This window comes from Phasianus colchicus, chromosome 2, assembly GCF_987193195.1.
Source record: "Phasianus colchicus chromosome 2, bPhaCol1.hap1.1, whole genome shotgun sequence".
NCBI lineage: Eukaryota > Metazoa > Chordata > Aves > Galliformes > Phasianidae > Phasianus > Phasianus colchicus.
In genome coordinates this window covers 57,336,558-57,354,838 of record NC_143437.1, presented here as the reverse complement: position 1 = coordinate 57,354,838, position 18,281 = coordinate 57,336,558, and the positions used below count along the sequence as shown (strand labels likewise).

Genomic DNA, 18,281 nt, shown 5'->3' with positions numbered 1-18,281 from the left:
GTACTGGAAAGCCACTATAAGGTCCCCTTGCAGCCTACTCTTCTCCAGGCTGAAGATCCCCAAAACTCTCTTAGCCTGTTCCTGTAATGGAGGAGTTCCAGCCCTCTGATCATCTTCCGGGCCCTCCCTCTGGATCCACACTAACAGCATGATGTCCTTCTTGAGTTGGGTGCCCCAGAACTGGACGCAGTACTCCATATGGGGTCTCATGTAAGCAGATTAGAGGGGCAGAATCATTCAACCTGCAGGTCACACTTCTCTTGATGCAACCGAGGGTACAGTTGGCCTTCTGAGCTGCAAGCACACACTGGTCGTTCATGTTGAGCCTTTCATCAACTGACACTCCCAAATTCTTCTCAGGGTTGCTCTCAAGTCATTCTCCACCCAGCCTGTATTTGTGCTTGGGATTACCCTGACCTAGATGCAGGACCTTGCACTTAGCCTTGTTTAACTTCATGAGGTTGGCATGATCCCACCTTTTAAGCCTGTTCAGATCCCTCCAGATAGCACCCCTTTCCTGTAGCATGCCAACTGCACCACTTAGCTTGGTGTCATCTGCAAACTTGCTGAGGGTGCACTCAATCCCACTGTCCATGTCACCTACAAATACATTAAATAGCACCAGTCCCGGTGCTGATCCCCAAGGAATGCCACTTGTCATTGGTCTCCTCTTGGACATTGAGCTGTTAACTACAACTCTCTGAGTGCAACCAACCAGTCAATTCCTTAACCGCCAAGTGGTCTATCCATCAAATCCATGTTTCTCCACGTTGGCAACCAAGATGTAGTGCCAGGCAACATCAAACACTTTGCACAAGTCCAGGTAGATGATGTCAGTTGCTCTTCCTTTAATCACTGATGCTGTAACTCCATGATATAAGGCCACCAAGTTTGTCAGGCACAATCTGCCCTTGGTGAAGCCTGTTGGTTAACCACCAATCATATCATCTTTATCTTCCATATGCCTTGGTAGGGTCTTCAGGATGATCTGCTCCATGATCTTGCCAGGCACAGAGGTGAGATTGTCTGGCCTGTAATTCCCAGGATCTTCTTTTTTTCCCCTTCTTGAAAATGGGGGTCGTTTCCCCTTTCCCACTTGTATCTTCTCACTGCTCATACTTTCTGTTTTCATAATCAGAGTCATCAGCTTCAGCACAGAGGGTACTGTTTCTTACAGTAACATCCTTGGTGTTAGAATCAACAGTCATTACTGTAAGAATTCTTCCTAGTTTCTGCTTCTCTAGAAAAGTTTTTGATGTTGCCTCCTGAAACAATGTGGTACTGCAAATACACACACGCTGCATGGGAGTCTCCACACCCTATTCTTCCTCTGAACATCATCTTTTTTTGAGAAGAACCAACAATTACTTATTCTATTGCACTTACAATGGCACAAATGAACAAGTAAGACAATGGATGCTGATTTTGTTCTACACTTTTGAAGCACTTGCACAGGGAATATCTATGTAAGTGGAATCAGATCCAGTATTTTTAAGACAGTTTCCAATATTGGGTTCTGAAAACATAAAATTATTCTGAAGATATTTCAATGAAACTGAATAGTTTTCAGATACTTTGCAAAATCAGTGGTGAGAGCGGAGGAATGCTAACGTTTTCTCTAAGAGAAGTTTAGGGCTTCATCAGAATGCTAGCCAGAAAGATCCAATCCTGCATGCCTAATATGCATAACATGCATGTGAATCCTAATGCATCACAATATATTTTTAAAGAAAGCAATTCTCATACTAATCCACTCTTCTGCACTAAGGCCATGTGTCTGGAACTTCACTGCTTCTATAAAAACATCCTGAAGCAATATTTGTGACAGATTTATTTCTCCACGTTATTTTCAAGAGTACATTATGCATTAAGAGGAAGCAGACTAGAGTGTATTTCCAAGTTCCTTTCTGTTCTGGATTTCCTAGTCTTGGCAAGCCTACAGCATTAACTGCCATTTTTTATATTCCACCCTACTGAGATAAACTTTTAATCTTTTAATGTGGAAAAAACAAGAGAACTAATTACTTCCATTTAAGGACATTTAAATGTATTTTTTGTATTACAAGTTTAATTACATAAGATAACTGAACAGTATGTTTGCAACATTTTAAGACACACTAGGAAAACATTAAAACAATCTTGACAACTTCAAATAAAACTTCATAAAGCAGAATTATAAACTCATTTTACTTAGGAGCCAGAGTTGCAGACCAAGCTTACCTCAGAAGATTAATGTAGGTATACAGTCTAACTATTTTTCTTAAAGCAGGCTTTGACCTTTGAAAATGTTACTGAAATCCTATAAGGCCGAGTTGACACAAGCAAATCCAGTGGCTTTTATTTGTAATTTTCAACATAGTTCATGATAAATGTATATAAACAAATTCATATGCTAAACTAATTTCTAATATTTTATAAGAAAATAGATTTTAATGTAATTTCTATTTGAGAAAAACTGAAACATCATGAGGTCAAGTACTGTAAGGAATTTTCAATGTCACATAGGGCATGCTGAGAGATTTGAAAGCTAAAAATGTACATCTAGATTTAATACAATTTACTGAGGTATACACAAGCAATATACATGCTACGAAAAAGCTATAGTGTCTTGCACTGCAGTGATTGCTTCTGTTGTTTATCTTCAGAGACAAACAGAGCTGGATTTATTTTACTGTTTTTAAATTAGGATGAGAGGCTCTGAGGATTTTCAGTCTGATGACATCAGTGGAGAATATGGATTTTACAGAATGGTTAAAGTATTTGTTACATAATTCTTGTCATCATGTCATTCCTGATTAGAAAAATTCATTTCTGATTGGAATGAAATCCAATTGATTTTATTATGTCAGAATTTCTGTAGTAAGATTATCTAATACATATTAATGCTCCTGATAATTTTTCTGTTTGCAAATGGTAGTTCTCAGTTCAGGACTTTTAACTTCCATAAGATTTTTTTCTTCTCCATTTACATCTGTTTTATTACTGTAAAAATAGGAAATACACTTTTCTTGCCAAAGCAAAACACTACATGAATTACTTGAAGAGCACTTTTGTTCTTGCTATTCCAGACAAGATCTGCATACCATTAGGAGTAACAGACAAAACAAACCAAAGGAGACTTCAGATTTTTGGAGTAAACAATAGTGGGCTATTATTCTTAATAAACTTACCGAATGAATTCTATCAAGCATGAAAAAAACAAGTGTTTTGAAATAATTGTTTCTAAAGTAAGGACTTCAATTGTCATTCTCAACACATACACAAATGTTACATTCAAGTATGTTCCAGATTCAGTGAAAATCTAAATACTGAAAACTGCCCAGTGATACAGTTCTACTAATGAATTGCTTAGGTGTCATGTTCTTCAGGTTCTCTGTCTAGCAGGTGTGTTTAGTTAATACCTAGCATGCAGTGACAGGATTGAAAGCATATTAAAATACTTTTTTTTTTTTTTTTTAAAGTAAGAGACAGGCTATTGAAAGAAAAAGCTTACCCATGCTACAGTGAGAAGCTGTGATTCAAGATACAATGTCTATTTAATGCAAAAGAGATTCAACCTAATCCTATGTATAGACTAAGAGGAGCAATCCTTGAGAGTAGCCCTGCAGAGAAGGACCTGAGGGCCCTGGTGGATGAAAAACTGAACATGAGCCAGCAATGTGCTCTTGCAGCTCAGAAAGCAAATGGTATCCTGGGCTCCATCAGAAGAAGAGTGGCCAGCAGGGACAGGGAGTTGATTGTCCCTCTCTACTCTGCCCTCGTGAGGCCCCATCTGGAGTACTGCGTCCAGGTCTGGGGGCCCCAAGGCAAGAAAAACAGGGAACTGTTAGAGAGGACGCAGAGGAGGGCCACTAAACGTTCAGAGGGCTGGAGCACCTCTCCTATTAAGACAGGCTGAGGGAGATGGGCTTGTTCAGTCCGGAGAAAAGAAGGCTGTGGGGTGACCTCATTGCAGCCTTCCAAATACCTAAAGGGAGACTACAAACAGGAGGGGAGTCCACTCTTTATAAGGGAAGATAATGGCAGGACAAGGGGAAATGGTTTTAAGTTGAGGGAGGGATGATTTAGGTTGGATATTGGGGAAGTTCTTTACAGAGAGAGTGGTGAGGTGCTGGAACAAGCTGCCCAGAGAGGTCATGGATGCCCCATCCCTGGAGGTGTTCAAGGCCAGGTTGGAAGGGGCCCTGAGCAACCCGGTCTAGTATTAAATGGGAAGGTCAGCAGCCCTGCCTGTGGCAGGGGGGTTGGAACTTCATGATCCTTGAGCTCTCTTCAACACAAGTCATTTATGATTCTATGATTCCACAATTCTGAGACTCCTTGGTTGCAAGAGTAGCTGCACTTCCACATGGAGGTTGCACTATTATAAAATCAAATTACTTTTCAATGGTGAAAACAGAAAGAGAAACAACTCTATTGTTAAAGTGGTCATTTACAAATAGTCGACAGTTTCAATGATCAATTCAGAATTTTATATTTACTAGTTACTGGAAAAAAACAGAGAGAAAGAGTTTATTATGTAAACAAATAGCACTCTTTTTGTTGAAGTAATTCTTCTTACTTTAAAGAGTGACTTGTGAACTCAGCCCATTTTATAAACAAGCAAGAATTCAGATTCAGAAGTTTACTGTCAAACACTCAGAGCTTCTTTTGAAGACATGTATCAGCTTTCTAGACTCTCATTCTGAAAAGTCAATCTTTCAGCTAGTACAATGTATGATTACTAGTTTAGTTCCATACAGTTAGCATGCTGGAAGTTAAATGATAGTCAATTGTACCTGAGATCTTTGAAACTGGTAATTTGTGGTCAATGACCACAGTTTCAGTTTCTTTTGCCTAAAGAGTGTCAATTGATGGAGAAAGTAAGGTAAAAGAGGGGAGAAATCTTCCCTACTTTTCTCATATTCTTTCAAAGAAATATACGAGTTTGGCTGGCAAATTGGAAGAAACAGGGAATTATTATTTACCTGAAGAAAGTATGGTGCTCCACACAAACCTTCCATAACCTCTTAGCGGCCCGATGGTTTGGCAGTTTGAATCCAATAGTGCTCTCAAACTGTTCCAGCTGGAAAGAATTCCCAAGTAAATCAAACAATTTCCTTAAGCTGTTTATTAATTAGAAGGCCATTCACATAGTCCCATTGCTGTAACAAGCAATAATTCTCCTCTCATAAGACTTCAAAAGAAAAGAACACAAAACACCAGAGTTTCTAATCTTTTCATATAATTATACTGGGTGGGTTAGTCACGATTGGTGATGATCATTTTATCACTTCCTATCTGTACTAATGACTCCTTTTGAGAAATCTAATAATACTTTAGTTTTTCTTGCTAGTTTTCTGACAAGCTGCCCAATGTACTTTTAAACTGCAGGAAGTAATTGTACTGCAGGTCGTGATGTATGCTTTCAATTGGATTTAATACCAATCTGAAATCCATACTCTAGTGTCACTCTGACTGATCTGTTTCATTATATACCAGATTATAGAAAAAATATTACATCTGTGTTTATACATCTGTATTCCAGAATTTACAAAACTACGATGTTTGTATTGGATTGCTGGCATTTAGACTTCAAACAAAATTACTTCACCTTGTGAAATGCAAGAACCATCAGTATTGTTATAGCTCCAGTCACCTCATTTAAAGTCTATTTACACTAATACACTTTAGTGACTTCAAACTGATACTGTTCTGCACTTCAATACATCAACAGAACAGGGTCTAGAAATTACTCTGAAGTTCAGGTGACCAGAAACACACAACTGTTCTGAGAAATGATGAGTTGCTTTATAAAACTGCATGTGCTAATAATTTATGGAAATTTAAACAAGCCATCTTGAAAAATATATATTTAAAACTTGCCTCACGGTTTATAAACACAATTGATTTCATATCAGCAGACAGTAGCAATATTGCTTTTACATGAATCTGTGGAAAAATAGTTGGCACGCCACTGAAAATTTTTTATAAATTCATATTTTGATTTATCAGATAGTACATACCTTGCCTAGAATAATTCAGGAATAAATTTAAGCCTTTTTTCTATTTAGCTCTGCAATTTCACTAACATCTTTTCTCTTATTTATTCACACAATAAGAGATACCCTAAGCATTTCAGAGTAAAATTCATAAAGTTCAACATGTTTCTACCAAGAATTTCCTGTTAAAATGTGTTCAAAATGTAAGCCTTTCTCCTTTATCAACTTTCATTAACTTACAATGGTATCTGAAAAGAAAGTTGAATTCAGTATTTCCATGGCTGCTAACAAAACGAGCATCCTACAGGACAATTCAGGCCTTTGGCTACACTCAAAAAACTAGAAGCATTGACATTTAATGAACAATTATACCCAAAGAGGAAGTGAGTCCGGCTTCTCCCTTAAGGCTGCAAGTTTCTATGAACAGGAAAACAAGGGCAGAGTACTAAATTTATTTGTAAAACTACTGCATCTAGTAAGAAAAAAGATCTTCTGCTTGGATAACATTCATTAACCAAAAAAGTGTTTAATATAAGCTGTAGAATTTGAAGAGAAAAATCCAATTAATTTCAATTCCAGCATAAACCTGCTAGAGTGCCTGGTAAAATGGCACTTGGTAAAATGATGTTATTTTGTTGCTAGATACAAATGATTGGACAAAAAAAAAAAAAAGCAAAATAGAAAGCCATTACTTACTTCTGCTGGCCTGACTTTGATGTAAAAATTACTTCTCTTGTAGGAAATCTTCAGAATTTTTGGCCAAGCAAAGCGGTTGATTCGCAGTCTGTCTTTGTAAATGAGCAGTCCATTAGCACATACACCCAGCATGATATCCACGCCTTCAGAATCCTAACATGTATGAGACAGTTTCATAAAAATCAGGTTAATAGTATTCCAAAAAGAATAATTATCCCTGGTAAAACCTTGGAAGGAAGAATTTTGTTTCATATCCAAACCTGAAAGACGGTGATAATGAGATACTTAAGGAAAAAATGGCTGAGTAAAACAATTTTAGAGGAAACATTTTGAACTTCAGTAGTGACTTTACAACTGCTTTATCTGCACATGCCACAGTTCTGGGAAACTCTTATATATTCTGATGATAAGTACTAAGCCAACAACATGCAACTAGGAGAAGTATGGTAGGAGTGCAATCAATAGTTTTTAATATAAAAAGAAAAGAAATTAAAGAACAGACCTTTCCAACTTGTGAATGAAAGTAAGAGTAAGTTGGTGATGATGGTGATAACTTATATTCACCTTCTGTTCCAGTCAATATACAGGAAGTAATGGATAAGTAAATGAAAACATCAACATAATTATTTCAAAGCACTGTCAGGCAACATATCTTAGCATTCTGTGCCACTTACAGGCATTTGATGTCTGTTTGGGACGCTACAGAACCAAGCACTTACTGATAAGACTTGGATATGCCATACCACTGCATACTAATACAGCAGAATCTTGCATCCTCACAAGCAACAAATGAACTACTACAAAAGCCAACACTATCATTAAAAAGTCGCTCTACCAGCATAACAATTAACAGCTCCAAGAGGACCCTGGCAAACAACGCTTCTAAAGCTTGCAGCTACTTCACTACAGCAAAGGAAAGCTCTAAGGACCTTATATATATTGAGTTTTATAAAGTGCTTCCAACTAGGTGAATTGTCATGCAGCACTTGTACTAGAAAAAAAGTACCAGAGACATATTTAACGTACATGAATAAAAACATAAGTGTACTTCTTTCATGCATTTCTAGGAGAACACAAAGTTTACAGGAAAATCACAAATGTGTGCAATATTTCTGTACGCATAGAATTTTTCTCCAGTATTTTCAAGTTTTGTTTTTCTTTTTTATATATAGAGTTGATATACTTATAATGCACTCATTTTCCTAATAAGTTGAGGCTCTGTATTTGGGGGAAGGGATGGGTTTGGGGTTGGAGGGGGGGAGTTAGTTAACTGGCTTGTTTTGTTTTTGTGGGTTTTTTTTTACATTAAAAAATCCCATGAGAAATGCTAATTTCATTTGAGCCATCCAGAGGATTGGAAAGAAAACACCAAAAAGCACCCTCCCTCAAGACCTTTCCCTTCCCATACCCTCTAAGACTTAAAGTATCACATAAATAATTGCATATTCTTTTAGGCTTTACTTTATAGTCCAAGTCTCTTTGGCATTAAAACTCAGACTTTTAAAATTTACTTAGTCACTCAATATTCTTAGGATGCATGCATATCTGTGCATTAAATAAAGCTAGATTTAGAATGAATTCTAACAATTTTAGAGCTAAGTAATTACCATGATCAAGAGATAAAGGGCATATATGTAACTACTGAAGTTCTGAGAAATTTTAAATGAAGTAATTTGTATATGCTACACCCTTTAATATCAAGCACTGTCTTCAAACCAAACCAAACCCCAATACCTTGGCATGATGCAAATCCACTCCATACATTGAGAGCCTCTTCGCATTTTCTAGGAACTGGGAATCTGCCTGTGCTGGAGTCAGGCCCCTAAAACCATTGAACAAACCTTAAGTTCACAGACAAAAGTACTGACAATCAAAACTAACTGGAATAGAAAAACAGGAGTTTATAAAGGTATCAATAGCACATTTGCCCTAATAGGAAACTGTTCTTTCAGAGTATGTGATATTCTTTTAATACTTTTTTTTTTTATTCACTGTTTCAACATTTTTAGGTTAATGTTTCCTAACAAACTAATTCATAGGCTTCGACAAAAGTGTTTTTCCAAGCTATTCTTTTCTGATATCTTAATGAAGTTAAGATTTTTAAATGCTTGAAATTAAGAAACTCCAGTTATACAGCAAAAGACTACCAGAGCAACAATAAACTTCAGTTTTAATAGTTTTACACAAACTCTTAAGAGAAATGACCCAAGCACAACAAAGAATTTCATTTTGTCCCACTATATCTGATAGACCTGTGTGTTTTGTGTAATTCAGCTACTTTCTCCTCCATTTCTTGAGTTTGATTGGGTGCAAATTGAAATTCACTGATGTAGTCACTACGATGCTCCTCTGGGTCATGATCACCCATTTCAGCCTGCAGGGTATATGAACCCAGGAGGGTGTGAGTCACAAAAGAACATGGCAGGCGACCAGAGGCAATATCTTGGCGAAGCTGTAGGCACAAGAAATATCTGCAAGACAAAGGAAAGGAGAAAAAAAAACGGACAAAGTTACCAATTTACCAATTCAAGTTCATATTGCAGAATTTATCCAGATACATGGCATCATAGAAGCACACTTTAAAGCAAGTGAGTACATTAGTAATTTGTTACACCTTGTTTTATTTGAGCGTCAGTTTACTATGAGGCAATGTCTTCAATTTTTAAGAGTCAGCATCACTTTCATAAATAACCTGAAAAGCAGGAAAAATTCTGATTTCCAATGTATAAATGAATGAAAAAAATATATTTAGCAACAAAAGTAGACTTAAGAATGCCCTCATTTCACATTCTTGACTCATAACTGTCTATGGTTTACAAATAAAACCTATGGATTTCCTGTTCATTTCCTACCGAATATCCCTTTGGCTTAAAAATTGCAACTTTTATATACCTTATAGTTCACACTACCTAATCAAACCATATAGTACACAGTACAAATCTGTTTTAATACTGAACTCATAATTGTCTCCCTTAAACCACATATAGACTAGAATTTAACTTCAAGGACCACAGATGATCTTTTACTAGATATAGCAAGTTAACAATCAGCAGACACTGTGCCCTAGCACAGATATTTAATTAAAAATAAATTTTACAAGTGAATCCCAAATTTTAAGGAATTCAGCTTTAAGCTATCATTAAAATTCTTTTCTCAATTGACTATGCAATTCAAAGGCCAACTGACTTATTGAAAAGTTTCAAAGTAAACACATGTTAAGATATACTGCATACTAAAGGTCTTAAGTTACTTGTAGTAATGTATCAACTACAGATTTGTAAAGCTATCTTATTTTGTGCAGAAGACTGATCAGGTGCAAGATGATAGGTAATAACATATCTCATCTCAACAGAATTAACTAATTCCAAGCTAAAAGGAAGTGCTTATGTTTTCCCTAACTATGAAAAAAATGAGTAAATAGAACGAACTCTATCCACTGGTTGTTTGTCTTACAATTCCATAAAATTTAGGTGCCTAGAAAGCACTGAGAAGATAGTGGACACTATGTAAGAACTAAGAAGATAATTATTTCCATGTTTTAAGGCTATATTCTTGAAAGTGTAAGGTACAACACAACCATATTCTCACTTATTCTATAATAAAGCAGTAGCTCAAAAATAAGCCACAGATTTCCTTCAGACATGATCATTTTCATTTACCTTCCCCTCCTGTCTTCCTCCCAGATCACATCCCTGCTTATCATTATATTCTTTTTTTCCTGAATAAACATTGGCCTCTCATTCTTATTAAGAAATACTTCTTTAGAAATTTCTGCTATCTCACAATACTCCCATGCCAAATAACTTTTTTGTGTCAACATTCCTAAGAGTAGTTGACATATGAACAACTTTAGCACTGTATAGTAAAAGTCAAACCTGCTATGGCATCCAGAAACCAAAGAAGTCTAATTTGATCAAATAACATTATTTTTTTAATTTCAAATTATGAATATGCATACCTAGTGATGTCTTCAGTCAATTGAGAAGGGTCAGGAGGATAAAATTTCACATTAAAAGTGAACAGCCAAGGTAAACCTAGACACAGGAAACAACTGTTAAGCTCAAATACAGATGAAGCAAGCAAAGAAAGAGCCTTACTGAAAAAAACTTTAGGCAGTCACGTAAACCTTAGATTAATGAAAGCTTGAAGAAAATACTTGAAAGTACTTTCCTCCTTTTTTATATTATTAAGAACCACAGATTGTTTTCATTATCAGTTAACTCATACAGTGAAATATTGATATCTTGAAACTTCTTTTTTAAATAATGTTTTACAAGAAGTTATGTAAACAGCACAAATACTTAATTTGAAAACAACCAGACTACCTTACCACTTTTGAGGTATTCTGTTCAAATACATACAACTGTTTGCATTAAGTCTGCATTTATTACCTACCCTGTTTAAATTGATTGTACTTTGATGGACTGTACAATTGGTATGTATGTGAGATGTCAAAATAAGGTCTGTGTTGCATACAACAGAAAGAAAAAGTGAACTGTTATTGAATGCATGGAAGACAAAACATTAGCCATTTCTCCCTTTACATCATTTAAGTTTTCTCAAACAAGAATACCTTTAATAACTACAACAACAATTGTGCTTAAATTTTTAATTAACATGGTGTCAAAATTGTTAACACCACATTAACCTTATACGCCAAAGCACACTTAAAACTAGGCTAATATTTTGACAAAGCATGAAATGCTGCCTTTAATTGTAACTCTAGTTTCAAAACAGCTTTTAAACCTTAAAAATGTGAGGCACTCAAATAATGAAAATCCATTATCAGAATGTCACACTTTTGTAAATCCACGTGCAAGAAGAATATGCTCATTGAGAAGTACTAATGACTTAACCAAATATACAACTTTCCGAATTCAAACAAATTTTATTTGGCATAGCACAGTCATGTATACATAAAAGAAAGTACTAAAATAAAAAGCCAGAAAAAGCATTTAATAGTTTGTTTTTGCATGCTGTTTCAAAGCAGCTAAGCTTTATCATATCTTGCCAGAGTAAAACTACAGTGTAATTTGCCAAAAACAATGATGAAAGATAAAAATAGGAATAATATAAATAAATCTAACTAGAGTATTTGTCTCTCATTCATTTTCTCTCATTCCATTTTTTTGTAATATTTTGTAATATTAAAACAATATTTTTGGTGAAAGATATAAAAAATAACTTTAAAAAAGAAAAAATGCAAGGATTTTATAAAGCTGGTCAACATGAATTCTGAACCTCTAGTCAAATTTTTAAAAGCTGCAATATAAACATAAATCACACATTAAAAGATGTCTATTATGGCAAAAGAAATTATCAAAATGCCATTTCCAACATAATATTATGGACGTTGGCATTTTTTTTAAGGTTGTTTTCCTAGATATCAAAAACCCGCTGCTTTAAATTTCAAAGCTGTTAAAGAAAAAAGGTACTTGTGTCAAAATTTCAGCATTTCAAAAACTACTTCAGATTTTCTGACGTGAGAACTCACTGGAGCACTTTATTTTCTGCATAATTCTGTTTAACTAGAACCTTGTATTTCAGCTGGCTGCTAACTCACTATTTCCTTTAGAGAGCTCGGCAATCCAATGCATCTTAATGCAATTATTTGTTAGGACAATGATAGCTTTGCTTACAAAGTGAGGGACATCTCCTTAAATGAGAAAGCCTAATTTGTTGATGGACACATAATACTGAATTGGGTAAAATATCCCTCATTGCATCAATTACTGAAATCTAGCACAAGACAGAATTGACACAAAAATACTGTAAGAAATTTTCTAACAATAACTTGCAAGATGAACAAATAGAATAAAACCTGAAATAAATGATATGATGGAAGCAGACTAATCTCTCAGAATTTAGCATTATTTAATGCTAATATTAAGTAAATCAAATTGATGACAAGAAACAGTTGGGGCAAAAATATCTATGCTAAGAGTAGTTAGGAATTGGAATGATAATGGAGGCTATGGGGGAGAAGTTGCACTTCCACACAGGTGCTAACCAGACAATGCTTTCCTGGAATGAAGCAACGTTTCTTGGCATGAAGAAATTTTTTCTGGTCTAAGATTACAGTCAAACTAGTCACAGGTTAATTCCTCTTTATTGTCAGTACTTTTACCTTTATCTTTCAGAAAGCTCTGTATCTAGGAACCCAGATATTGCTGAGGGGGGAGGAGATGAGAAAGGGAAAAAAAAGCTTCTGAAAGCTAAAAAGAGCACAAATCCTCTCAATCTACAGACTACGTGAAAAATTCCACGTCTGCTCATGCTAATTCCCATAACTAGTTCATAGGAAAAAAATGTAGTTGACTTTCCACGAAAAAATTTCTGGACAGTTGATAACCTTATACTTTATCTGAATACTGATTTATCCTCAAAATATAGACCAGCAAGTATACTACAACACAAGCAACCTATATTTCTAGTTCTCAATACAGCATACTGTTTATAAGCACATCATCACATCACAGAGGCACACAAACATGATTGTCTTCACACAACAATGCATGCTATTAGTAACACTATGAATTGATAGCCAATATAAAAATAAAGGGTATTTAAAATGATATTAAGCAATTTGTCTCTGACAAAACTCTGTCTTAATATTATAAACTATAGAAATGTCAAAAAAATTTCTAGACAGCTTGATACCTCAAAAATGCTTCTGTGGCAACTTTAGGCACATTCTTAGAGAAAAAGAGTGCAATATAACTAAGCAGCTAGCAACATACAATTAACATGATTCAAACTTCTAAATCAGTGAGTTTTTATTCCAGTAAAACACATTTTATAGCTTTTACTCATAGAACCATAAAGGTTGGAAAAAACCTCTATGATTATCTAGTTCAACCACCAATTCATCACCATGTCCACTAACCCACGTCCCTCAGTGCCACATGTACGTGGTTCTTGAACACCTCCAGGGATGGTGACTCCACCACCTCCCAAGGCAGTCTGTTCCAACACTTACCAGCATTTCTGATAAATTTTTCCTAGCATTTATCCTGAACCACCCTGGCAGAGCTAGTCCTATTGCTACTTAGGTGGGAGAAGAGGCTGACACCCACCATGTCACAACCTCCTTTCAAGTCACTGTAGAGAGCAATAAGGTCTCCCCTAAGCCTCCTCATCTCCAGACTAAACAATCCCAGTTCCCTCAGCTGCTCCCCATAAGACATCTGCTCCAGACCCCTCACCAGCTTTGTTAACCCTCCCTGGACATGCTCCAGGGTCTCAATGTCTTTTGTTGTGAGGAGTCCAAAACTAAGCACAGCACTCAAGATGCAGCCTCACCAGAGCTGAGAGTACAGGGAACAATCGCCTCCCTGCTCCTACAGGCAACACTACTTCTGATACAAGCCAGGATGCCATTGGCCTTCTTGGCCACCTGGTCACACTGCTGGCTCATGTTTAGCCAAGCACCAACCAACACCCCCAGGTTCATTTCTTCCATGCAGTCTTCCAGCTACTGTGCCCCAGGACTGCAGTGGTGCTTGCAGTTGTAGCCAAAGTGCAGGACACAGATTGGTTGTCTTGAACTTCATCCCACTGTCCTCAGCCCAGCGATCCAGCCTGTCCAGATGTCTCTGAAGGGCCTTCCCACTCCCTTCTGTGCCTCAGATAACAATTTTTAGTATACTGTGTAATTAGGACAGGTGCAGTGCTCACAGACAGATAAAAAATGCTCCATGAAATTAAGAAAAGCAATAGGGAAGATCTGTAACCAGTCCACATTGTTAAAGCTGTACAAAGAAAAATGAGTGCAACCTGTCCTTTTTGGACCAAGATCCAGCTCAAACTCAACTGTAAACTGCAAAATCATTTTTATAACTAACAGGAGTAAAGGAACACTTCCACAGGACAATTCTTCATTTAGCAGAGGTGTTTCTTTCTCTTCATTGCTAAATTCTGATACATCTGTATTAGCTACAAATTTCACATGTATATACTTATTTACATAAAAGAGTTGGATATAAAATAAAGTGACCTTACACATAGAAGCGACCATGTTTTTATATATATACACATACAGAGTCATTTCAGGCATATATATTTTATCTGAGTTTTGTTAGCAATAAAATCCAACAGCTGGAGCTGTATACTAAAATCCTAGTCTTTTCCTTAATAAATTCTAATTTCCTGTAGCACTTAATGTACAGATTGGAAAATCTTTAAATATTGTAATACATGGTGCTGCAAAATTCTAAATTTGTGCTACACAATTCTGTCAGAATTCTATTTATTAATTTATCACTATTTGGTCATACACATATTTAATCATATCATTATTCGTTCTTATCTTTGATCCTTAGAAGTTGAGATGTTTAGTCTTATCTGCAGAATATACCATAGAACCAAGAATGCCAAAAGTCTCCCTACTCCACAGTATACCTTAATTACTGATTACACATTTCTCAAGGTCAGCGTTGCATCTGGCTATTTTTAAGTTCCCCGGTCTGAATGAGTGGATGCCCATTAACGATAAAGATGCTGTGAACAGTCTTCAGCATGAATAAAAAGAAAGATTTAAATGTATAGCCCACGATTTGCCACCAACTGCCTTAACTGGCGTATTACTGTATCTGCTCTAATCCACTTCCAGAGAGTTAGTTTTCCGCACTCCTCTCGATAATTAAATTGAAACAGTGAACAAGCAAATTAAGACTACTTTCTTCCCTCCATCAGCCAATCATTCCTTTTTAGAAAAAGGAAACATCTTTTCTGTCACAGTAACTGCTATCTCTTTTGATGCTAGTGGACATGATTTCATTCAATCTTGAAATTTAATCTATGTAAGACACTACTGTCTCCCTTTATAGCCAACAAAGGTTTACCTCTCAGACACCTATTTCAGAATGCAATTGCTCACCTCCTTCTGAAGAAGCATCCACTTCTTCAGAAAACAACTACTATTTACTTAGGTGGATGCGGTTAAGCACAATTAGAACAGATTAATTATACTATGGGTACTGCCATGAGTTTCTAGAATCTTTACCGTTAAAAAAGTATTCTCATAACAAAAATACTAATGTTTAATTTCAATAGCAAATATAGTTAAAATATATCATATACCAGGTGAGATTGCACAAAAAAACAGACACCAGACTCTTCTGCCCTCAGCATTTCCAAATGCTCTCTATCCTTATTAGACATACAACACATGATATGCAATATGAATTTTTTATATTTCATAATAGAACTTAAAATTTTCACATTAAAAAAATACTAATAGTGCAGCAAATTTAAAAGAACTAATTGATATAACAGTGCCTTGGACTTAAACAACTATTCAACACTACATACAATTTTAACTTTCATTTCGAAAATCATGAATTATAGCCACAGCAAAAGCAGGACACATACCAGTGACATTTTCAAAATTTGTATGGAGGGAGGGATAAGCAGGTCTATAATTCACTTTCACATACTTCAACTACACAAATGAGCAAATAAGTTTCCTAGAACATATGATTTATACATTCACATCTAAACTCTACTGCTGACAAACAATTGATCTTCAGTCACAATACCATGATGAAACCAGATTTATGTAGCTTACTCATTCAATTGTTAGACTGAGTCAAGAAAAACTCAAACAAAACTGAATTGAATGTTATATACGCACTGCACATACAGTGTCTTGCGCACAAATTCTCACATTAAATTTTATGCAACTGTAAACATCATACTCTCTGTAAAATTCATGATTTATTTTTTCCAAAAGCAGCTACTGTTTGTCCCTTTACTATATCCAAGAGCTGAAGTCTCAGTTTTGCAAAAGCCTGAATCCACTTTGGATGTACCACTTTTCAAGACAGTGACAGAAATGTAATTATCCCACCTGAACTAACTGGATTAATTTGAGTTTTTTATCACAATTATAGGAGTTTTAAAAAAAGTTCTGAAGAGCTCAGGTTGAATGAAGACAGACAAGTTTTTCTGTCACCTTCATAACTGTGAGAAGACAGCTAGTAATTTGTGTAATTTAAATATATTATAATTGAATATTTTTCATATGCGAGATACCTATTCCTAATTATAACTAAATCTGAGAAAAAAAACAGAAAAAGCTTTCCTTTCATTATATCCACCTAGCTGGGAAGAAAAATTTGCTTTTGCAGGACATTCAGGTATCTGGAAATTTTAATACCTTGATTACAAAGAATACAACAGTATGTTAATTACTTGCAAATCAGCATAAGCAACTTTGGTTGTTTACCTTATAGGCCATGCCTCTGAACTCTGAAGTACTACAGACCAGAGAAAAAAAAATCTAATTGAGATGCCTAAATTGAGAAACTGGACTTGATCTCCTATATAAAAGCACATGTCTTCATGCTGTATGAAAAATCGTATTCCCTTAAAGTAGTTTTGGAATACATATTAGACAGTATTAAAAAATGTTATGTAGTGCATCCAAAACAATTGCAGGCCACTTCTTACATTTCCGAATTGTGACGTTAGTAGGGTCTTTGAAAGCAGATGAGTACTGAAGATAATAACACAAAGCATCAATGTCCTCCTTCTTTTTTCAAATATTAAAATCTAACAAAATATCCTTCAGCATACAAATAATAGGTTTTTACTGAAGATCTGACATTTCTTCAGAATAAGAAGTTACTATACATATAACTTTTTTTTCATTGAAAGAATAATTGTAGATGGCTTCTACTTACATAACCATATTAGTAAATTTAAACAGAAGTTTATTAACAGAATATTAAAATAGTTCTCCAGTGAAACTTCTGCAACTTTCATTTCTCCACTGAAAATAAAAACACATGCCTTCCTTAACATAATAAAGGATTTCATCAATTTACAATGATTATCAAAAGGTTTAATTAACATACTGCCTTTCTTAATTACAAGTGTTCCAACTGGATCAAACACCTCAAAACAGATCAAAGTCAGTTTCTTAAGTAACTTACATTCTTGTTGAGTTGGAAGTGTAAGCACATATTTTATTATCATTACCACCTCATAAAATTAGCATTACCTCCCCAGTTAGATTTCCTGCCAGCCTCTAACAAAAGAAAGCTTCCACTGAATAATAATAAAAAATAAAAGGAAGTCATGTTGGTCACAAATATGTAATGCAACGAGAAGAAATTCATTAAGAGCTGTTCTAACCCTTTTTAGTGGTTATTATGAGACATTTAAAGTCAGGAAGAGTATTTCCTGAATTTATTGTCTACTGTAATAGTTACATGGCTATTGAAATACTTGACTGAACTTCATGGGAACAGAGGAAAATAAATCACTTGTTGTATAGGGGTTGGAACTAGATGATTGTAAAGGTCCCTTCCAACCTAAGACATTCTATGATCCTCTGATTCTATTTTGAGTATGGAAAATAGATTTCTCACAGGTATTCAATCAGAAACATGTCGTAGAGAGTATTCAGAAGTTCCACAATTGACAACAAATTTAAAAAAAGCCAATATTGGACTGGTCAGGTTTGAAAACAAATACATGCTTTCTGTAAAATATATTGATTTTCCTGTAGTTTCATAATCTTCTGTTGAGTCTTTGAAGTTAAAGAGCCCTACAGCAACAAACATGACTAACTTTGGAAGACATTCTCCATCTCATAAC

At 35.4% G+C, this 18,281-nt stretch overlaps 1 protein-coding gene across 12 annotated transcripts in view; it reads right to left on the bottom strand.

Annotated features, from left to right (window-relative positions):
• EPB41L2 (erythrocyte membrane protein band 4.1 like 2) overlaps positions 1-18,281 on the bottom strand; it is a 100,501-nt gene that overhangs the window by 19,998 nt on the left and 62,222 nt on the right. For all 12 annotated transcript variants that reach the window (XM_031610479.2, XM_090135797.1, XM_031610473.2 and 9 more), the window contains 5 exons: positions 10,636-10,711; positions 8,930-9,148; positions 8,412-8,499; positions 6,678-6,830; positions 4,968-5,065 (listed from right to left, as the gene is read on the bottom strand). In XM_031610479.2, the coding sequence (XP_031466339.2) occupies positions 4,968-5,065; positions 6,678-6,830; positions 8,412-8,499; positions 8,930-9,148; positions 10,636-10,711 (634 nt within the window). The remainder of the gene's footprint in view (positions 1-4,967; positions 5,066-6,677; positions 6,831-8,411; positions 8,500-8,929; positions 9,149-10,635; positions 10,712-18,281) is intronic.